Consider the following 24,192-nt stretch of genomic DNA (forward strand, 5'->3'; position numbering starts at 1 on the left):
TGAAAATTGTAACTACTGTAATTTCGAAAGTTTGTCTGCCTGAAAATGTACTGTTGTCCCAAGCATATTGCAACAAACGGTGTATTTCTATCGCTGCTCGTTTAGTTTTTATTGCCGTTTCAAATATACCGGTCATTTTTGAAACACCCTGTAGATGTGCCAAGGTCCAGCCCTATATTCAGAGAACAGCCCGAGACTGTGAGGCAGGAAAATATTCCACTGCTGGATAAAGAAAATACTCTGGGTCAATAACGTGCGGCGGCACTAGCAGGAAAGACGCGACCGTTCGTCGCCCCAACAACCAGACATCCGCAACGGCTGTACAGTGGAATCGGGGACCTCGGCCTCCAAGCCTGGTACGAAGTGGCCGTGCGGTTAAAGGCGCTGCAGTCTGGAACCGCAAGACCGCTACGGTCGCAGGTTTGAATCCTGCCTCGGGCATGGATGTTTGTGATGTCCTTAGGTTAGTTAGGTTTAACTAGTTCTAAGTTCTAGGGGACTGATGACCTCAGATATTATGTCCCATAGTGCTCAGAGCCATTTGAACCATTTTGTAGCCTGGTAAAGCGTACAGTCTACCCAGTTTTTTTTTTTTGGTCATCATCAGTCTACCGACTGGTTTGATGCGGCCCGCTACGAATTCCTTTCCTGTGCTAACCTCTTCATCTCAGAGTAGCACTTGCAACCTACGTCCTCAATTATTTGCTTGACGTATTCCAATCTCTGTCTTCCTCTACAGTTTTTGCCCTCTACAGCTCCCTCCAGTACCATGGAAGTCATTCCCTCATGTCTTAGCAGATGTCCTATCATCCTGTCCCTTCTCCTTATCAGTGTTTTCCACATATTCCTTTCCTCTCCGATTCTGCGTAGAACCTCCTCATTCCTTACCTTATCAGTCCACCTAATTTTCAACATTCGTCTATAGCACCACATCTCAAATGCTTCGATTCTCTTCTGTTCCGGTTTTCCCACAGTCCATGTTTCACTACCATACGATGCTGTACTCCAGACGTACATCCTCAGAAATTTCTTCCTCAAATTAAGGCCGATATTTGATATTAGTAGGCTTCTCTTAGCCAGAAATGCCTTTTTTGCCATAGCGAGTCTGCTTTTGATGTCCTCCTTGCTCCGTCCGGCATTGGTTATTTTACTGCCTAGGTAGCAGAATTCCTTAACTTCATTGACTTTGTGACCATCAATCCTGATGTTAAGTTTCTCGCTGTTCTCATTTCTACTACTTCTCATTACCTTCGTCTTTCTCCGATTTACTCTCAAACCATACTTTATACTCATTAGACTGTTCATTCCGTTCAGCAGATCATTTACTTCTTCTTCACTTTCACTCAGGATAGCAATGTCATCAGCGAATCGTATCATTGATATCCTTTCACCTTGTATTTTAATTCCACTCCTGAACCTTTCTTTTATTTCCATCATTGCTTCCTCGATGTACAGATTGAAGAGTAGGGGCGAAAGGCTACAGCCTTGTCTTACACCCTTCTTAATACGAGCACTTCATTCTTGATCGTCCACTCTTATTATTCCCTCTTGGTTGTTGTACATATTGTATATGGCCCGTCTCTCCCTATAGCTTACCCCTACATTTTTCAGAATCTCGAACAGCTTGCACCATTTTATATTGTCGAACGCTTTTTCCAGGTCGACAAATTCTATGAAAGTGTCTTGATTTTTCTTTAGCCTTGCTTCCATTATTAGCCGTAACGTCAGAATTGCCTCTCTCGTCCCTTTACTTTTCCTGAAGCCAAACTGATCGTCACCTAGCGCATTCTCAATCTTCTTTTCCATTCTTCTGTATATTATTCTTGTAAGCAGCTTCAATGCATGAGCTGTTAAGCTGATTGTGCGATAATTCTCGCACTTGTCAGCTCTTGCCGTCTTCGGAATTGTGTGGATGATGCTTTTCCGAAAGTCAGATGGTATATCGCCAGACTCATATATTCTACACACCAACGTGAATAGTCGTTTTGTTGCCACTTCCCCCAATGATTTTAGAAATTCTGATGGAATGTTATCTATCCCTTCTGCGTTATTTGACCGTAAGTCTACATCTACATCTACATCTACATTTATACTCCGCAAGTCACCCAACGGTGTGTGGCGGAGGGCACTTTACGTGCCACTGTCATTACCTCCCTTTCCTGTTCCAGTCGCGTATGGTTCGGGGGAAGAACGACTGTCTGAAAGCCTCCGTGCGCGCTCTAATCTCTCTAATTTTACATTCGTGATCTCCTCGGGAGGTACAAGTAGGGGGCAGCAATATATTCGATACCTCATCCAGAAACGCACCCTCTCGAAACCTGGCGAACAATCTACACCGCGATGCAGAGCGCCTCTCTTGCAGAGTCTGCCACTGGAGTTTATGAAACATCTCCGTAACGCTATCTCGGTTACCAAATAACCCTGTGACGAAACGCGCCGCTCTTCTTTCGATCTTCTCTATCTCCTCCGTCAAACCGATCTGGTACGGATCCCACACTGATGAGCAATACTCAAGTATAGGTCGAACGAGTGTTTTGTAAGCCACCTCCTTTGTTGATGGACTACATTTTCTAAGCACTCTCCCAATGAATCTCAACCTGGTAACCGCCTTACCAACAATTAATTTTATATGATCATTCCACTTCAAATCGTTCCGCACGCATACTCCCAGATATTTTACAGAAGTAACTGCTACCAGTGTTTGTTCCGCTATCATATAATCATACAATAAAGGATCCTTCTTTCTATGTATTCGCAATACATTACATTTGTCTATGTTAAGGGACAGTTGCCACTCCCTGCACCAAGTGCCTATCCGCTGCAGATCTTCCTGCATTTCGCTACAATTTTCTAATGCTGCAACTTCTCTGTATACTACAGCATCATCCGCGAAAAGCTCCTCCAAAGCTCTTTTAAATTTCGATTCTAATACTGGATCCCCTATCTCTGTATTGGGAACTAACTCGACCACGTAACAATGTACAACCAAAATAGTGCACATAGTTACCGCGCAATGTAGTCAGTGTTAGTGACAATAGAAAATATCTCTGCAGGCAGGCGTGAGTGTTCGCTTTCACGTCGCTAGTTTTATTGATGACTAGCAGAGAAACCCGGCGATGCTCGGGTATTTATGTATAGTTGTGCGTCTGCGCTGGTACCGTGCAGAGTCTGGCCTTGTTCTCAATCTTTGTGATGTCATACCTTCTTAATTATGTGCGCACAATGATATAATTCTGTAGGTACATTCAGATCAATATATGGAGACTGTCTGCAAAATGAGTTGCGAATGTAGTAATAGCAGCGAAGTAATAAATTTGAAAGTAATGCATGATGGGGCAGTTTTTCACAGATACCACTCTTTACGATGTCACATCTCCTCTACGTGTCGTACAATGACATATTAGGTACGTTCAGCGACATGAGTGGGTACTGTCTGCGAAACTTATTGCGAATAGGTTATCAAAGAGATAATAAACTACGCCGAAGAGCCAAAGAGTCTGGTACACCTGCCTAATATCGTGTAGCGACCCCGCGAGTACGCAGAAGTGCCGCAACGTGACATCGCATGGACTCAACTAATGTCTGAAGTAGTGCTGGAAGGAACTGACACCATGATTGCTGCAGGCCCGTCCATAAATCCGTAAGAGTACGAGGGGTTGGAGCTCTCTTCTGAACAGCACGTTGTAAAGCCTCCAAGATATGATCAATAATGTTCATGTCTGGGGAGTCTGGTGGCCAGCGAAAGTGTTTAAATTCATAAAAGTGTTCCTGGAGCCACTCTATAGCAATTCTGGACATGTGGGGTCTCGTATTGTCCTGCTGGAATTGCCCTATCCCGTCGGAATGCACAATGGACATGAATCGATGTAGGTGCTCAGACAGGATGCTTACGTACGTTTCACCTGTCAGAGCCGTATCTAGACGTATCAGGGGTCCCATATCACTCCAAGTGCACACGCCCCAAACCATTACAGAGCCTCCACCAGCTTGAACAGTCCCTTGCTGGTATGCAGGGTCCTTGAATTCATGAGGTTGTCTCCGTATCCATATATATCCATCCGCTTGATACAATTTGAAACGAGAATCGTGCGACCAGCCAACATGTTTTCATTTGTCAACAGTCCAATGTCGGTGTTGACGGGCCCAGGCAAGGCGTAAAGCTTTGTGTCGTGCAGTTATCAAGGGTACACGAGTGGGCCTTCGGCTCCGAAAGCCCATATCGATGATGCTTCGCTGAATGGTTCGCACTATGACACTTGTTGATTGCCCAGCATTGAAATCTACAGCAATTTGCGGAAGGGTTGCACTTCTGTCTCGTTGAACGATTCTCTTCAGTCGTTGTTGTTCCCGTTCATGCAGGACCTTTTTCCAGCCGCAGCGATGTCGGAGATATGTTTTACCGAATTCCGGATATTCACGGTACACTCGTGAAATAGTCGTACTGGAAAATCCCCGCTTCATCAGCACCTGGGAATGCTGTGTCCTATCGCTCGTGCACCGTCTATAACACCACGTTCAAACTCACTTAAATCTTGATAGCCTGCCATTCAAGCAAAAGTAACCGATCTAATAACAGCGCCAGACACTTGTTGTCTTATATAGGCGTTGCCGACCGCCGTATTCTGCCTGTTTACATATCTCTATATTTGAATAAGCATACCTATGCCATTTTTTTTTTTTTGAGGTATAACGTCATGATTCAGTGATTCATACGGTACTGCAAGAACATCGGATAAGTAGTAAGCGGATAAGTAGATGCTTCACAGCAACTGGCAGTTGTTCCTTTGTCAAGCAATGTAGCAGCAAAGGTTGCGGAATTAAGAGAGATGACACCGTAGGAGTAGAGGAATCAGTCTGATTGGGTAGCTTACAGATTAAAGTTCAAAAGCACTTTCACTTGCAATAAACGTATAAATCAGTAGCTTCCGACGTCAGCACTATTGGCTCTGTTTCCTTGCCGTACTATAAGGGTACGTATCAAGGGATTTCTGTCACGTTGATTATACTCTGCCAGCCGGCAAGAACATGTTTCAGAGGTGTGTAAGATACTTCTCCCAGCGACTGGCCCACTAGCTTTCGAATTTGTGTGGAACGCAGAGGTAACTCACCGGTTTCGTGCGGCGCCTGCAGTCCAGCCGCTTTCGGGTCCAGTTCTGGCAGCAGCTTGGCGAACTGTCCACAGGCCGACGTCGCGTACGCCGCCGCCGTCTGCCGCTTACTCTTCTTGCACAGCTGCACAGGGATGAATACAAGGCGTTAACAGGAGAAACAAAAATTAATAAACTATTGTAGCAAGGAACTTTCATTTGAAAATGCACAATTAACAAAGGCCGTCGGTTTGAAAACGCAACGTTAATAAGAGGTATCCATTTAAAAACCAGCGTTAACAGGGGACATTGGTTTAAAAATACAGCGTTAACATGGGACACAAGTATGAAAACACTGCTTTAACAAAGCACACGGGTATGGAAACACTGCGTTAATAAGAGGCATGGGTAAGAATACGCAGCGTTAACCATAGATACTGGTATGAATACGCAGCATAAGTAAGAAAAAAGAAGGAAGGAAAATTAGGGTTTAATGGCCCTCGCCAATGAAGTCAGCTTTGACATTTCAAAGGAACCATCCCAGCATTTGCATTAATCGATTTAGGATAATCACAGAAAACTTAAATGTTGCAGACTGGACTCGAATTCGACCCATGATTCTCTCGAATGCGAGTCCACTCTGCTAACCACAGCATCTCCTCGCTCAGTCGCATTAGTAAGGCCACAGATATGAATAAACTGCAATAACAAGCAATAAAGGTATGAATACATTCCATTGATAAGGGACGTAAATATGAATACAAGGCGTTAAGGGACATCGATTTCTAAACACTGCCCTAAACACGAGAAACAGGTATGAATAGTCTGTTTTAACAAGGGACACAGCTATGGAAAGATAGTGTAAAGAGAGAGACACGCTACTATGAGCCGTCTTTTGTCGGCATGGTATGATCCTACGACCACCTTGTCCGTCCCATGACCTTCCGGAACGGTATGAAAATCCTGAATTGCTATAATGAACGGCCTTTCAATGGAAATGATTTGACACTGTTTTCCTCTTGTTTATTTATGACAAAGCATCCAGCTCATATCTGTATTGTGTGGGCGATTTCGATGATTGTTTGATAAGTACACTGATCAGCCAGAGCATTACGCCCACCTACCAAATAGCCCGCATGTCCACCTTCGGCACGGATAACACTGGCGACGCATCATGAAATGGAGCAATGAGGCCTTGCTAGGTCATGGAGCGGGTTAGCACAACATCAGAACACACGAGTCACCTAGTTACCGTAAATTCAGGGGAGGGAGGCGACGAGGCCAGATGCCACGTTCAATCACATCCCAGATCGCGTTCAGATCTGGCAAGATGGTGGCCAGCACATCAACTGAAACTCGCCACTGTGTTTTTCGTCACACGTATGGCCTTGTGACATGGCGCATTGAAAAATGCCACAGCCGTCGGGAAACATGATCGTCATGAAGGGGAGTACGTGGTCTACAACCAGTGTATAATACTCTTTGGCCGTCATTGCATATTGCACGAGTCCCACAGGAACCATGGATGCCCACGTGAATGTTCCCTCGAACACAATGGAGCCGCCGCCAGCTTGCCTCCCTCTCGCAGTGCAGCAAGACGACCCCAGAAAGACGATGGAGTCGTGCTCTCCAGTCGGCACAATGGAGAACGTATCGCGATTCATCAGACCATACAACGCTCTGCCACTGCGCTAACGTCCAGTGCCGATGGTCACGTGCCCATTTCAGTCGTGATTGCCGATGTCATGGTGTTAACATAGCCACGAGCATGGGTTGTCGGCTGCGGAGGCCCATCGTTAGGAGTGTTCGGTGTACTGTGTGTGCTGACACCCTTGTACTCTGCTCAGCATTTAAGTCTGATGTTAATTTCGCCACAGTTCGGCGCCAGTCATGGCTCTGAGCACTATGGGACTTAACATCTGTGGTCATCAGTCCCCTAGAACTTAGAACTACTTAAACCTAACTAACCTAAGGACATCACACACATCCATGCCCGAGGAAGGATTCGAACCTGCGACCGTAGCGGTCACGCGGTTCCAGACTGAAGCGCCTAGAACCGCACGGCCACACCGGGCGGCTGCCAGTCATGTTTCACCAGTCTGCACAGTCTACGACGTCCGACATCTGTAATGAGGGGCGACGGCCCAACCCCACGACGTCTGGAGGCGGTTTCTCCTTTGTTTCGCCACATCTTTAAGACACTCACCACAGCACTCCTCGAACACCCGAAAAGTCGTGCAGTTTCCGCAATGCTCGTGCCGAGCCTCTGGGTCATCACAATCAGCCCTCAGTCAAGCTCAGATAGATCGCATGCCTTCCCCATTCTACACACGGACAGCACGCTCACTGATGCTACATGCACCGTGCGAGTGTGACTAGTAGTCGCCGGTGTGGCCGAGCGGTTCTAGGAGCTTCAGTGCGGAACCGCGCGACCGCTACGGTCGCAGGTTCAAATCCTGCCTTGGGCATGGATGTGTGTGATGTCCTTAGGTTAGTTAGGTTTAAGTAGTTCTAAGTTCTAGGGGACTGATGTCCTCAGATGTTAAGTCCTACAGTGCTCAGAACCATTTGAACCATTTTTGAACTAGCTGTCGTTTCTCGCTTGGTGACGCTGCTATCGCTGGACGGGTTTATATCGATAGTAGGCCGGTGGTCATGATGTTCTGGCTGATCAGTGGATGTGTTGCTAATTTTGAATATGCATTGGGAAATGGAAGAGGAAGCAATCCGATGGTAGCTCATTCCATTAGAACAGCAACAAGGAGACGTCGATCCTATGACGTATACAATGCACCCGGCATCAACTACAGTGTCACATGTTTCCATTCACTGAGACAGTGCCGTGAGGTTTGAGATGAAACTAAGAACTTACTACACGGTCTGGAGATCATAAATCGAACGCAGTCATCTTTCATCTTTCTAGCTGATAGCTACTGGAGATTAAAATTTTTCCCTTCCCTCTGTCTCTCTCGCAGTACCAGTAAGAGAAAATTTCGAGTTTCTGCAGGAAAAAGTGCTGGCAAACTTTCAATCATTGTGATGAACTCTGCTTAACTGCATTAATATGACATTGTTTAGGAGCAAGACTAGCATTTTCGGCAGGCTTACTCTCATTATGCAATGTCAAAATGATGGGAAATGAAGGCTGTAATGAAAGATAAGACTGATATACCTTGTAAAATAGAAGTAAGCAGACTGTAAAACGAGCTAAACAATAAGACTGACTGTTATCAAACTATGAATGCTGATATAGACTCCAGGTAAAAAGTTATTGCTAGTTCCGAAAACGACTGCTACAGACGTGTACTCCTGTACAAACAAATAATTGTGAATACTGAACAATCACTGAAGACGATAAGATAAATACTCAACACACTTCGCCGTTACTTACACATAATGAGAAGTGACACAATCAATTACTCAAAAATATTTTTAATGTGAGATTTATTACCAATTTCTTTTATTATTTTATTGACTTATATTATTTTTTTCATACTGGATCGGGTAATTTCCATGAATGTTTGGCTATCGAAGCTGCGGGTTCCAAACAATAGATATCGAACAAGCGATTCTAAATCGATCACGTAACTGTAGTGGCGTGCTATAAGCAGTGTTTACAGTGGTCACTACAGCAACGACAAACGAAGAGCGTTGACTTAAATACTTGCAGTTGCAAAGGAAATGACTTACCTCACTCGTCGTCGACATCGTCGTCATGAGAAAGTCCATTTGACGTATAGGGAAGCATTCCCTTGTTACCATAACCTTGGTTAGACTGAGTATGTCAGGCATAGGTATGTGTAGAGTGTCACATGCGTCGACTTTTCCTTGCAACAGCAAGTTATGGAAATACAGATACTGAAACAAGTGGAGTTGGTCTCTTCCTCCTGGACGCCCTGCTCTTTTAATGGAACATTTCACTAATTTCCTCAGCCGCTCGATGTTCTGAGTGTACACATTGGGAACACCGGTGGACACGAACTCTACGCAATGGTTCACGAACTCGTGGTTGAATCCTTGTGCTTTCAATGTGTTGTAGGATTGAAAGTCGTCTATAATCACTTTGCTACCGGGCAGTATAAAGTGCTTTATCAAACTGACTAAAGTCACCTTGTCTCAGGAGAACGCACTTACCACAAAGCACTTCCGGGACTCTCCTACTATGCCCCCGAATACCCAAATATATTCGACTTCATTCTTTAAAGGTCCTCTCTAATTTTTCCGTCTTGCTATGTGCGGCTCGTCCACTTCTACAACTTTATTTGGTTCACCGATCGATACGCTGTCGTTCTTCACTATTACATAACGCGCATCTGTGCAGAATCTGAAATAGTCGTACACGGTATTGGTAGATAATCCAGTTTCCGATGCTATTGCTTGCAGCGTATAGTCCCTACTCTAGCAAGACACAAGAATTATGCTGCTCTGGATCGATAATTTCGAATAGTCAAACCATGTATTCTTCCAGATAGTCATTCGTGAACCACAGTTTCCAGAATGAAACTGTAAAGGAATTTCACTATTAGTACTCTTCGTACGAACTTTTATAGACTTCGCCCCACCACAGTCTCCACAGTCCCTCCTTTCGTCATCCGGTATGAGTCCATATTTCCGACAAAAATTCAAGCAATTTTCTACATTACATAATGAGAATGATTTTTCCACGTGAGGCAATCGACCGAAGAAACGTCTACTACAGCAGACATCCCGAGTCACTACTGACATAAATCGTGTATGTTTCCTTAGCAACTCACAAATAATTTACCATAACGCCCGCACCGATTTAGAATCTCACGTTCGATATCTATCGTTTGGAGCCCCCGGCTTCTGTAGGCAAACATTCTGGGAAATTAACCTGGATCCTATAATGTGCCCATTGAGAATTGTTTAACACCCCACATCTATGACTAAACTATTATGTGACACACATGCAGTTACAAACAGTTCTCATTTGCAAGGTTGTTCATTCCCACTTTTAGAAATAATTTTTATACTGCCACTTATTTGTGGTGTTCCATAACTGTTTGTTTTATTTTTACTTCGCAAATTCTTTTCACGACACTAGCATTCGCTGGACTGGCTAGCGATCAAGTCATCTTCACATGGCAGCGTTTTTCATCTGTGAACCCTGTTTCAGTGCAACGAACTTCAACACTTGCGTGGTAGAATCAAGGCACACGTGGCCTACTGCCTTAAAAAAACAGGTCTTCACCTAGGCAACATGAATGAAACGATTTTTATGCTCACTTCTATATTAGACGATTGAGTGATCGAAAATTAATATATTCTGAAATGTATATTTTTTAATATTATAAGTAATATTATTCTACCACATAAAGAGCTATGACACATTTTATCAACTACGAGTATTGTTAATTAATGTCTTTTTTTAAAACATGACTGACCTCACCTACCTGAGACGTGAAGATGAAGAAAGGAAAGTTTATATTATTTGTTTAAATTTCTTGAACGTTCATTACGATGTAACGTACACTACAAAAGTAAAGTAAATGTATTGTTTGGTCTTATGAAATATGTATTGCCATAAATTTACAGATTTACATACACATATTTATGAATTGTAAATTATAGATTGCAGCGATCAGTCGTCTTTTTAAATTTTATTGTGCAGATCTAGATTTCAGCTAGAAGCTAGCCACTCTCAGCGCATTGTTATTTTCGCTCAATGCATGTAACTGTATTCAGTGAATTGTGGATGAAGCCCGACCAACAGGGAATTACAGACACTGAGCGAAAATAATAGTTCATTGAGAATGGCTAGCTTCTAGTCGAAATCTAGATCTGCACAATAAAATTTAAAAAGGACGACTGATCACTGCAATCTATAATGTACAAGTCAAATAACAGTCGCTGAGTGCAACAGCTGTCTGAATGGAAGGTAACCTTACGGATATTCATGAATTATTAAGAATTCGTATCTGTTTGAATTAGTTCTCGAAGTGAGTTGTATTGACCTGTTGAAATTCTGATTATAAATACAAATGAAAGTGATGTTCTAAAATAAGCAAAGGCTGGCGTGCATTTACTGTAAGTGCAGCTTAGGTTGACACACCGTGCGAGGGATGCTGGGAACGATCTCAAGGGAGTCTGGCTATCCCATCACTCCCAGCATTCCCCACACGAATTGTGGATCTAGACTGCGACTATAATAAGAACTCTGAGCCCTTCGAAGCCTACTGCCTCACTCATTTTCTTACAATGCGATATCCCACAGAGAATGTTATTTATCAAGGTATTTTCTACAAACAAAAATATTAGTATATTAAATACGCATTGATATTTATAATCTCTCTGAAGATCTATATATTACACTGAGGAAAAAAATTCGAAACACCAAAAAATAAGCAATGTAGAGCAATGAAATATCGGTAATAGATTTGTCTAGGTAACATACTTAAGTGATTAAAATTGCAAGACCACAGCAATTGAAAATGTGAAATGCTGGTACAATAACAGCCAATGTATCCACAGGAATGTTGAGCGCAAGAATGCAAACTTGCATGCATTGTGTTGTACAGTTGACGGAAGTCAGTTCCATGCTTGTTGCACGTGGTCGGTCAGTGCAGGGACTGTTAATGCTGTCTGTGGATGACACTGAAGTTATCGTCCGATAATGTCTCACGTGTGGAGGCAGATCAGGTGACAAAGAAGGCCAAAGGAAAAATGTCGGCACTCTGCGAGCACCTTGGCTCACAACAGCGGTATGCGGGCGAACGTTACCATTTTGGAAAGCACCCCCTGGAATACTGTTAAAGAATGGCAGCACAACAGGTCGAATCACCAGATTGACGTACTAATTTGCATGTAGGGTTCGTTAGTTAACCACGATAGAGATAGATTATAACTCTAGGTTTAGGTGTCTAGCACGCAGACAGGTTGACCTCATCCTAAGCAACGCACGGCCATCACTGGTACCGAGGCAGAACCAGCTTTTGTCAGGAAACATAGCAGACCTCTACCCTACAATCCAAAGAGTCCTCACTTGACACCACTGAAGTCGCAAATGATGGTGGTTTGGGGTCAGTGGAATGCACGCTACAAGGCGTCTGGCTCGGAGCTGTCCTTGAAGTAACCGATTTTTAATAGTTTTTGCGTTAGTATGGTGCCAACTGCTGCTCAAATGGCTGCTGTAGATACAGTACGATGCACCAGAGCCATACGAGGAACACGATGGTCCTCCCTCTCGGCAGTGGCACGTGGCCGTCCGGAGACTGGGCTTCATGCGATGCTACTCTCTTGTGACCATCGCTGCCTGCAAACAAGTGCAGTGGATACGTTCCAGTCAAGTCTTTTTGCAATATCACTGAAGGAATATCCAGCTTCCCTTAGCCCTATTACACGACCTCAGTGAGGTGTTTATAGCGGTGTCCCCCTTAGCCATGCGGTCTAACGCACAGCTTTCCGGATTGGGAAGGAGCGCCTGGTCCCTGGCACCAATCCGCCTGGCGGATTTGTGTCGAGGTCCGCTGAGCCGGCCAGTCTGTGGATGCTTTTTAGGCGGTTTTCCATCTGCCACGGCGAATGCGGGCTTGTTCCCCTTATTCCGTCTCGGCTACGCCATGTCAGCGATTGCTGCGCAAACAAGTTCTCCACATACACGTACACCACCATTACTTTACCACCAAACATAGGGCTTACACTCATCTGGTGTGAGACGTTCCCTGGAAGTGGGGCTGGGGGAGGGGGGGGGGGGAGGCCACTGGGGGCCGAACCGCACAATGACCCTGGGTTCGGAGTGGGGCGTCGGAGGGGTGAAGTGGACTGCGGTAGTCGTCGTGGGGTTGTGGACCACTGCGGCTGCGTCGGGGACGGAGCCTCTCCGTCGTTTCTAGGTCCCCGGTTAACATACAATAGAATACAGCATCAACTTACCACGTACAGTCCAAAAGATAACTTGCGCTCAATACCGTTACAACGTGTATTTAGAGCAAACATGATTTGCTTTCTCATAGTGACGCTACTAGCGCCATTCTTATGCGACCAGCGTGAAATTTGAATGGACATCATCGTTCATGTGTATAAACACGCCTACCAACCTTCGTCTATGCCGCACAACTCCTTCTTGGTGTTCCGATTTCTTTCCGTCAGTGTATTTGGTATTTTATTTTAGAAATGAAAGCAATTACAATGTTTAATACGAGGGCTATCCACAAAGTACATTACGTTTTGGAATTAAAAATAAATAAAGTATTGGAAAATTTTTTTATTATATACAGATGAAAGCCACACTTCAATACTACTTTTCTGCATAGTTGCCATTTAAATTAAGGCACTTATCGTAGCGATGGACGAGCTTGGAAATTCCTTCGTCGTAAAATTCGGCCGCCTGCGCCTTCAACCAAGTGGTTACCTCTTCTTGAAGCTGTGCGTCGTAATCAAAACGCTGCATAGCCAACCACTTATTCATTGCTGGGAATAAGTGGAAGTCGCTCGGTGCCAGGTCGGGACTGTACGGTGGATGAGGAAACAACTTCCACTTAAAAGATTCGAGAACTTCACGAGTGGCATTTGCCGTGTGGGCCCGGGCGTTGTCGTGAATCAGCAAGATCTTTGAGCCCAACTTTCCCCTGCGCTTGTTTTGTATTGCTCTTCTGAGGTTGTGCAGAGTTTAGCAATACCTTTGAGAATTTATTGTAGTGCCTCTTTACAGGAAATCTACAAAAATCGTATTTCTACTGGGTTACTGATTAACCACGTGGTTGAAGGCGCAGGCGGCCGAATTTTACGACGAAGGAATTTCCAAGCTCGTCCATCGCTGCGATAAGTGCCTTAATTTAAATGGCAACTATGTGGAAAAGTAGTATTGAAGTGTGGCTTTCATCTGTATATAATTAAAAAAATTCCAATACTTTATTTATTTTTAATTCCAAAACGTAATGTACTTTGTGGATAGCCCACGTATTTTGTTGGTGATCCATTGGCAAAAATGCCAGCTGATCGAGTTTGACCTGAGGCAGTTGATCCATTAGGAGTTTCAAAATTAGAAATAATGTAACAAGTATGAGCAAAATTTGAGTGAAAGGATTCGCGATTGGACCCTCTGACACCATTCTCTCCGTTGTGTTACCGTTTTAATGTTGGGTAAGTTCATGGAGTTGTGCATTGCCTCCATTGGGATTTCACGTCAAGTAAACTAATTCATTCGAAGCTGGAGTTGGCATTCCATTTACATACAGCAAACACTATGTCAGTGTTTCTGGAAGAAGGTTTTTTTTAATTTCTTTTTTTAAAGCTGCAGCAGGAACGAAATAAACTTGACAAACAGAAAAAAAAATTGCTTAAAACTTTATTACAAGCAACAATGTATAGAGCAATAAGATTATAAGTACAGCGTCCTGTACTTTGTTTCCCTGTAAGTGTGCACAAAATCCGGTGCAGTGGCGGAAAAATTATTCTGTGCCAGACATCCGTAGCTTCTGGGCTCCTCCAGAGCACGAAGCTTGAGTTGGCAAGGATACCTAGGCGGTGGAAATGGGTGCAGAGGCAAAAATGTCGAAATGTGCTTCACAAACGCTTCTCTTCTGGACTAATTTGAGGGTGCAAATTGCACAACACCTTTCTAAACTTTGTCCTCCATGGGCTACTACAGATTAGCTTGGAATGATTCTCTCACTCGTTAGGCATTTGACAGCTGCTGTGGATTACTGGATATCTTTGCAGACTCGTTTCTCACATCAAAATGCTCTAATGCACTATTGAAGTGCTTCTCGAGTATTCTCGAGAGTCATTCATGGTGTACAATATTATTCCGATAAACCTAGTTTACTCCTGTGAAAAGTACTTGAGGGAAATACAGGATGTTACAAAAGGTACGGCCAAACTTTCAGGAAACATTCCTCACACTCAAAGAAAGAAAATATGTTATGTGGACATGTGTCCGGAAACGCTTACTTTCCGTGTTAGAGCTCATTTTATTACTTCTCTTCAAATCACATTAATCATGGAATGGAAACACACAGCAACAGAACGTACCAGCGTGACTTCAAACACTTTGTTACAGGAAATGTTCAAAATGTCCTCCGTTAGCGAGGATACATGCATCCACCCTCCGTCGCATGGAATCCCTGATGCGCTGATGCAGCCCTGGAGAATGGCGTATTGTATCACAGCCGTCCACAATACGAGCACGAAGAGTCTCTATATTTGGTACCGCGGTTGCGTAGACAAGAACTTTCAAATGCCCCCATAAATGAAAGTCAAGAGGGTTGAGGTCAGGAGAGCGTGGAGGCCATGGAAATGGTCCGCCTCTACCAATCCATCGGTCACCGAATCTGTTATTGAGAAGCGTACGAACACTTCGACTGAAATGGGCAGGAGCTCCATCGTGCATGAACCACATGTTGTGTCGTACTTGTAAAGGCACATGTTCTAGCAGCACAGGTAGAGTATCCCGTATGAAATCATGATAACGCGCTCCATTGAGCGTAGGTGGAAGAACATGGGGCCCAATCGAGACATCACCAACAATGCCTGCCCAGAAGTTCACAGAAAATCTGTGCTGATGACGTGATTGCACAATTGCGTGCGGATTCTCGTCAGCCCACACATGTTGATTGTGAAAATTTACAATTTGATCACGTTGGAATGAAGCCTCATCCGTAAAGAGAACATTTGCACTGAAATGAGGATTGACAAATTGTTGGATGAACCATTCGCAGAAGTATACCCGTGGAGGCCAATCAACTGCTGATAGTGCCTGCACACGCTGTATATGGTACGGAAACAACTGGTTCTCCTGTAGCACTCTCCATACAGTGACGTGGTCAACGTTACCTTGTACAGCAGCAACTTCTCTGACGCTGACATTAGGGTTATCGTCAACTGCACGAAGAATTGCCTCGTCCATTGCAGGTGTCCTCGTCGTTCTAGGTCTTCCCCAGTCGCGAGTCATAGGCTGTAATGTTCCGTGCTCCATAAGACGCCGATCAATTGCTTCGAACGTCTTCCTGTCGGGACACCTTCGTTCTGGAAATCTGACTCGATACAAACGTACCGCGCCACGTCTATTGCCCAGTGCTAATCCATACATCAAATGGGCATCTGCAAACTCCGCATTTGTAAACATTGCACTGACTGCAAAACCACGTTCGTGATGAACACTAACCTGTCGATGCTACGTACTGATGTGCTTGATGCTAGTACTGTAGAGCAATGAGTCGCATGTCAACACAAGCACCGAAGTCAACATTACCTTCCTTCAATTGGGCCAGCTGGCGGTGAATCGAGGCAGTAAAGTACATACTGACGAAACTAAAATGAGCTCCAACATGGAAATTAAGCGATTCCGGACACATGTCCACATAACATCTTTTCTTTATTTGTGTGGGAGGAATGTTTCCTGAAAGTTTGGCCGTACCTTTTTGTAACACCCTGTACAATAGAGAATCGTCCACTAAACGTGGTAAGGAATTAGCATATTAGAAACGCAGAATCTGTTGAGAGGTTTTAGGAAAGACCCTATAGCAGTATCACTGTTCCGGGATTAGAAAACCGTTGGTGTTTGCAGAAGGACGGAAAAATGAGGCCGAACTGCGAAATAAATAAGAATTTTTGGTTGCGACAGCTCAGCTACGAACCTTATCGTCCTTGCAGAGCACGACGTCGAAGCTGGGTCCGGGACAGCCTTCTTCCGTGTTAACGGGTTTCGGGTTGTCGCAGCTGCGCCGCCGCCGTTGGAAACCTGTCAGCCAGAAGTATTCCGTTACCCAACTTTCATTGCATGCAACGGCTGTTGCTATAGCAGAAATTTGCTGACACTACAAATTTTTCGTGGTATTACAAAAGATAGGACACGCAGTCTATTATGTATATTACGAAATATGAAGAATACTAGGTGAATGTAAATTTTATATTTGTCAGGAGAATCAAAAAACAACTTATCTGTTTTTGTGCATAATTTGTTTGTTTCCAAAAAATATAGAAGATATTCTGATACCAAAGAAATATGCTGCTGACCTCTCACTCCAAAAAATAATTTACAAAAAAAATAATTTATTAAGTACATTCTAAATATCATGCAAGGGGAGTGACTGGTTCTAAGAGCCAGAAAGGAAGTTTTTGTTTCAAGTACGATTAATACTGAGGCACTACGTTTTACGTGTGATAATACAAGTACCAAAATACAGCAGTAATGTTTCAAATAGTTGCACTATAGTCAACAAACACCATTTCTCATATCATTCAAATTTGTTACAAGAGAGTAACAAAATTAATTTCAAGAATCAATGTCTTTCAGTATTGACTTCTCTTTCTTATACAACTGCGTTCTTGGGATCAGCTGTTCCGAAGTTTAGTATAGAGCTCCCTGCGCAGCTGAGGACGGAATGGCAACATCGTCAACAGACCTATGTGTTTTGGAATTGATGAACATGAGCGGTCAGTCAGATGAAGTATGGTGTGACATACATCACCTGTGGTCTTTCCTTTTTTGGAGACACTGACATTTTTTCAGTCTTCTGTTTCAAAGTACGATTTTTTAATAACTATTGGAGATGGGTAAATATGAGAGACTTTGATCATACCGTATTTGGAGATCTTACACGCCTGCATTGACAACAACACTTCAGCAACAAAATCAAAGAAGTCAGTTGTATGCAGTGGAAGTTCATGTAGTTGGTTCATAGTTTTAGCTGACTCAACGGTCTTCTGCAGATCTTGTGGAACAAAGACCTTGTTTACTTATCATCTACCATGCGCCATCTAGTAACGAACGTTTGAAACGTTTCCTCCCTCATTTGCCGCCTTGAGGGACTGCAGCATAATACCGAGAAAAATAACACTGAAAACGTGTTACGTGAAAAATATAGCACTTAGAACATCATTTGACATTTCCACGTTTCATATGTTGGCCAAGCAACTAGTAATTCGTGTTCCGTGCACTGCTTACTTGAATTTATTTCCAATTTAAATGCTGTGTGCACACATGAGAGCGTTGTGTGTGTGTGTGTGTGTGTGTGTGTGTGTGTGTGTGTGCAATCCGTCAGTAAATCCAAGACGCATCGCATTATGAAAGCCAAACACTGGACTAGAAACAGCTGAGGAGGGAAACAAGCACGAGTTCAGCAGTAATTTGAGCCCTAGACGAGTAGTGACAGGTCGGAGTGATGTATTGGTACATTCGTGGCCCACTTAGTAAAGTAAGCTTCCCGACATTAGACTCGTATTTGAGAGGCCTGGTTGAAATCCTCCTCTGGGCACCCAAACTGAGACTTTCGATGGCCGCCCTAAATAGATTAAAGTCAATGATTCTTTCGAAGAGGACACGACTTGATCCTCTGTGTGCGAATGCTTGTTGCTCAGAGCTTGTCATTGGGGCGTTGAAACACCATCGTCCGACATCTGAATATCTCGTGAGCGTTTGTATGTACAAGTAGTGTGGTTGATGTAAATGTCAATTATTCAAAATGACAGTCAGAATCGCATTATTTATTTTGCTGTCAACCGGTTTCAACCCGCGATGGGGTCATCTTCAGGGCAATTTACACCAACCGTGCACAGGCAGGGTGACGACTCCAGCGAGCGACCAAATGGTGTAAATTGCCCTGAGGATGACCCCATCGCGGGTTGAAACCGGTTGGCGGCAAGATAAATAATGCGATTGTGACTCATTTTGAATAATTTTTTATAAGTAAATTAATCGCTGTTTATCTCCATACAACTATGTTGTCTAAAAATTAATGTAAATGTCCTGTCCATTACCAGGCAAAGAGCGCGATGACGTAAAACGCAATGACTTAGACTCGAATTCTCGTTCACTAGGCTTCAAATCACTGTATAGCACTCAGTACTTAGGTTTTCTGTTCTTTCTCGGCGTTCCTGTGATTAATGTCTCTTTAACAAGGCCACATTCAGCACCCATTTCGGTCCCCCTCGTAGTTAGTGCTCTATCTCTAAAGATGTTGACGTTGGCAGGAAGATAAAGTCGAATCATCCTCCATAAACCCGGCTCCGCCCTTGTGAATTATCCATTCAGGTTATGAAAGTTATGGCCTTTCTGTGATGAAAGTGGTGCCTTAAAGAGAAGCAAATTGAATGTCATCCACTGGTTAACAATACGAACTCACCTTTGGATTTGATGATGCAGCCCGAGGTGCAAGCTTCCGGTTTCCAGGCGCTCCAGCCCCCCTTCACGACTTTGGGTGGCTTCTTGCGTTTGGCTGGCACGCACGACCCTCCCTGGCACCACTGCAACAGCACGCACCAACAGCTCGTCACGGGGAGGCACGACGGAAAAAGCTCCTCAGCATCGTTACTGTGGCCTATACAAGGCAAACGTCACTCAAATCTAACAGCAACGTGCCGACTCGTTTTTCTTAAAACAGATTGAGTTCAAGAGCGCGCATACCGGCTTCCACTTAACAAAATTCTCAGAAGACTCTTCCTGAAGTGACACGTCTCAAACTGTGGGAAGAACACGCACAGGGGCAAGGGTTCGGCACCTGGGCTTTATAATGGAAATTACGCCATCCTTCCCATTACAAACGCTAAACCTACTATGCTGCATACACACTGAAAATATGGGATAGCCATGCAGATATTCGTTAGTGGAAAATAACGAGACTCGATTCAGTCAAGTAACAAACGAAAAATCTCTATGATCAGGCTAATTACAGGCCATAACATCGCTATGTCGTGCACTGGACGAATATTATAAAATAAAGTTGAGTGGTGCATTCTTTATAATGAGCTTTCCTTCGTGGGGGATCACAGTCAGAGGATTTTTTGAAAGAAGTTTTTATATATAGTGTGGTTTAGTGTAGCGTATTTAGCAGTTAATATATTCTTATGACCTGCATTGATCACTTGCGCTCATCTGATGAACAGAAGTGATGGATGCAGGTCACAAGCATATATTAGCTAGTAAATACTCCACACTGTATGTTACTGATCTCTCAGCCATATTTTATACACTTGTATTCTCTACAACGAGAACTGGTTTCTAAGACCAGAAAAATACTTTTTCAACGATGACATGTCACAGACACGTCAGACAGATTTTAACACGTCAATATGCACTTGAAAACGGCTACAAATCCGAAATCATGACTATGTACAATAAAAAGGAGTCAAAATGAGTAAATTTCTTTCAAAAAAATTTCTTTATACTTATCACCAATATAATTTTTTTTTCAGTAGAAATTCTGAGAACAATTCTTCTGGAATTTCATTACAGATGATTTATTTAAGCAACTGCTCCTGTCAGGTTTTTATTGAAGAAACCATACCGCATAAAGGAGTAGAAAAATCTGGCTTGGATGAGAATGAATAAAGTGGAAAGAGACTATTGTTTGGTTGCAAATATTTACAAGCCGTGAATATCAAGAAACACAAAACTAAAATACTATGCCATACAAGTCCATGCAGAAAAGTAATACCTCTGAAATTTTTATGTGAGAACTATTTAAACTTCTTAAATAAAACAAACGTTATTGACGTTCTACATCTTTATTTTCTGTAGCTCAAAAAGTAGCGCTCTGCCGCTAGAGGGCTACGACTTGTAGCATGTAACGTGGCGGAGTGAAACGTAACTATGTCGGTGCGTGAGAAACAGCGTTCTGTAATCGAGATTCTTATTGGAAGAGTTCGTTCACACATGGTGGACCCTCTCCTTGAGCATTACAATGCTAGGCGACACACGAGCGCTGCGACGTCTGTAAGGACCAGACGCCTTGCGTCCACAATAGTCCATACAGTCCCGACTTGGCCCATCCCATTTTCACCTGTTTCCGAAACTTAAAGAACCCCTTCGAGGACTTCTCTTGGATAGTGACGAATCAGTGCAAGCAGAACCGAGGCTGTGACTCCATCAACGAAGTCAAACATTCTAAAGTGACGGTATCAACACTCTGCCCTCTCTATGGAAGAAATTTGGTCGTAGCCATGCTGACTAAGTTGAAAAATAAATATGAGGACATGAAGATCAAAGATATGGAATATTAATGAAGTTCGTTTTATTTCAACATCTTTAAGGACTTTCACTTAAAAAATTCGGATGCATTACTTTCCAGCACGTCCTTGTAGTTGCTTTGATGCGTGTGTAGAGGAGAGATGTTCCTTGGTACACTTTTCAGCGTTCCTCCTCTAACCAGCCTTATAATAGAAGTTTAATATGTTTTCCTATCAGATTTTTAAATCACGGCATTTACTTTTGAAGTGATGCAGGCTTTCCTTGACATTACAGAAATTACTTCAAAAAATTAAGGTTTGCTAAAATGAGAAAACATTTTCCAAGGTACAATATGGTCGTTCACCTATGAACAAATATTCCAGTGAAATTTAAAAGCGTTGCAATCGTCTTTCTGTTACATTATTACTGTACTACACTCCTACAACCAGTAAGTGAAGTCAAATTAATCAGAAGTGATATCAAAAACCAGTTACAAGTTAAAACAGGTTTTGAAGTAGAAGCTTACAGAAATTAACACAAATTTCTACTTTAAAGGCAGGTGAAATTGTTAAGGCATTAAAGAAACTCAGTTCATTTTCATGCATTATGTGTTCGATGGAAAATACCTTCTACTTCAAAGTACAAGACGGTCTATGAACGGTGAAATATGACTTACCTATCCACATGGCATATAAATAGTTCTAAAAATATATAGCGTTTTATTCATCATAAAATTCTGTAGCTCAAAAAGTAATTTCAGATCAGTTGCAAATAAATTTTTATTCCGTTTTACCAGTCTCAATAAATTAATTTGTCATCTTTAGAAGTCTACGAAATTAGGTATATTACAAATCTTTAGACCCTGGCTATACATTTATGTAAAGTATACGAAGTATACCACAGAAACTTACTTAGTTAAGCAGACGTCAGTATCTTCTTCATGGGAGCTTAATGTCATGATAAGCGCAAAAATGTGATAATTGTAAACACAGACTGACAATTTACAGTAAGCCAAATAAAAGTATATTTCCCAGCAGATGGCTGAATTTTATTTTGAGATATATGCTACAGTTACTGAAAACTACGGAGGTGAATAAAACTGAAAAAGGAACAATATATTAAAAATAGCTTCAATATATTAAACGGCACTGAAATGTGCCGAACGCGAAATATTTGCCAACGCTGCACAAAACAGAGCGTTATGTCTAACATCAGCAAAAACTATAAAAATGGCAGAAGCTGCTTATGGCCATCTCTAGTGCGCATTCCTTCATGTGAGTTTAAAATCAAACACCAGACTGAAGTACAGAGCAAATACCATCATGTTATCCTAGGTACACTATGCTCATCGTACAACACTCTTCCGTATGCTTAACAAAGAACTATAAACTAGGTAGAGCTACTTGAAGCACAGATTATTGGAGAAATGATGGGTGAAATACAAACTGCAGTTGGTTGGAAAATGAAAGTAAATGAGAGGATCTATCAAAGTATACGACAAAATCAGGAATTGTGGCGAAGCGATAGTTATTCTTTTTTGGACGCATCTGCAGAATGAATCAAGACAGGCTAATGAAACGAAAGTTTGCTGTATTTCTGGAAAAAGAAGTTTTAAATGGTGTGTTGTGTAATAAAAATTAGCTACTATCATGAACAATTAACTAAAGCCCCCAACTATGAAGCTATGCAGTTGTCGATGAACATTTATGTCGCAGAAAACAAATTAGAAGCACTCAGTGTAACGATGTAATAACAGACACACACAGTTACTTAGAGTACGCGCAATGGAAATGTACTTTGCATAGCTAGTTATTTAAACATCAAGCAGTGGGTAATAATTCTTCAAAATTCTGCCCAAAAATTATATAGTATGTTATGCTTTCAACTTACAGCCAAAAGTCTTGCAATGAGGATGATCCCTCCTATCCGTAATCTTTGCATATACGCTTAGAAAGAAAACTCATTGAAATACTTAATTAAACCACATAGACCACACTGTAGTTTAAGAAAAAATTCTCCACTTACTACCGTAAGCAGAAAGCCCCTTGCTATTATGTGTTCCACAAGTCATCTCATTAATATACCAGAGCACGGTGTATTGTCTTCAGAAATCATCAGTCTTACAGAACAGCATCTGATGACTTTCCTTTCTTCACCTGTAACCTGAATCCATGCGAAGAACAGAATGTTTACTGCTAATGGTTTGCGACAGTAGCGTACGATTATTTCAGTTAATAACTGTTCATGTCACATCTGAGCAGAGATGTGGAGAGACTTGAAGCAATAAGCGCGGACGGATGGCAGCATGTTGCTATTTTACGTGCAGACATTCACAAAGCCCGCGTGGATTCTCAGTGCAGTTAATACAAGTAAGTTTATCAAAGTAGCGAAACTCCATATTCTCAATACACGACTTCTTGTATGCAAAAATTAATCATTTCTAATGCTGGAGAGAATGATAATTCTGAATCTACAACATGAGGGATTGAAAGGCATTACTCGATAGTAGATAAGGCTCCATTTCACTAAAAGTGTCCGAGCTATGCATCTTCGTTCCACTATCCAGAAGGATACCTTCGCAACTTCTGTACACAGCATGATCGCAAAATAACTGTGCAGATAATTAGAAAGCTCGACTGAAATAACCGCTACATCACGTGCTAGACTCTTTAACCAATAACTGAAAAGATCTCACCCATAATCTTTAACACTGTAAAAACTCCGAATCAGCTCGCACTGACATCAAACTGTTGCAGCACATGTCACTACCCCTGCCGGGTAGTCCACCATTCTGTCACAATGGCGTATCAATGAGCCTGCATCTAGGCGAGGCCAGTAAGAATTTCGGCAGTTGTCGCTGGATTCCTGGCGACCATGCTATTTTGCCACTACTCATCACGTCTCATCACGTGCGCCAATCGTACATAACGATGACATTACCCTGCATGAGGAGACAACGAGTTGGGCATCCGTTTACCACCCATAATATCAGCCAGTAGCGCGGAATCGTTGTCGTAATCCATGACGCTTTATAACTCGCAGTTCAGAGTCAAAACACAGTTTAGTGGGAGCTCACTAGAGTTCATCATCTGCGGAGCCAAGAGTTCAGGGTTCCGCGACTACTTAAGGTTTATCGCCGGCGGCCCGGAGTCTGTCTTCGCCAGTTCAATGTCAGAGAACATCATCTAAGCAGGCTGG

The 24,192-nt window shown here is 42.8% G+C and overlaps 1 protein-coding gene across 1 annotated transcript in view; it reads right to left on the minus strand.

Annotated features, from left to right (window-relative positions):
- The window catches only part of LOC126482061 (A disintegrin and metalloproteinase with thrombospondin motifs adt-2-like), a 178,116-nt gene that overhangs the window by 11,529 nt on the left and 142,395 nt on the right, over positions 1 to 24,192 (minus strand). The window contains exons 13-15 of the mRNA XM_050106037.1: positions 19,172 to 19,292; positions 16,685 to 16,788; positions 5,109 to 5,232 (exon numbers count right to left, since the gene is read on the minus strand). Of these exons, the coding sequence (XP_049961994.1) occupies positions 5,109 to 5,232; positions 16,685 to 16,788; positions 19,172 to 19,292 (349 nt within the window). The remainder of the gene's footprint in view (positions 1 to 5,108; positions 5,233 to 16,684; positions 16,789 to 19,171; positions 19,293 to 24,192) is intronic.

This window comes from Schistocerca serialis, chromosome 5 (assembly GCF_023864345.2).
Source record: "Schistocerca serialis cubense isolate TAMUIC-IGC-003099 chromosome 5, iqSchSeri2.2, whole genome shotgun sequence".
Taxonomy (NCBI): domain Eukaryota; kingdom Metazoa; phylum Arthropoda; class Insecta; order Orthoptera; family Acrididae; genus Schistocerca; species Schistocerca serialis.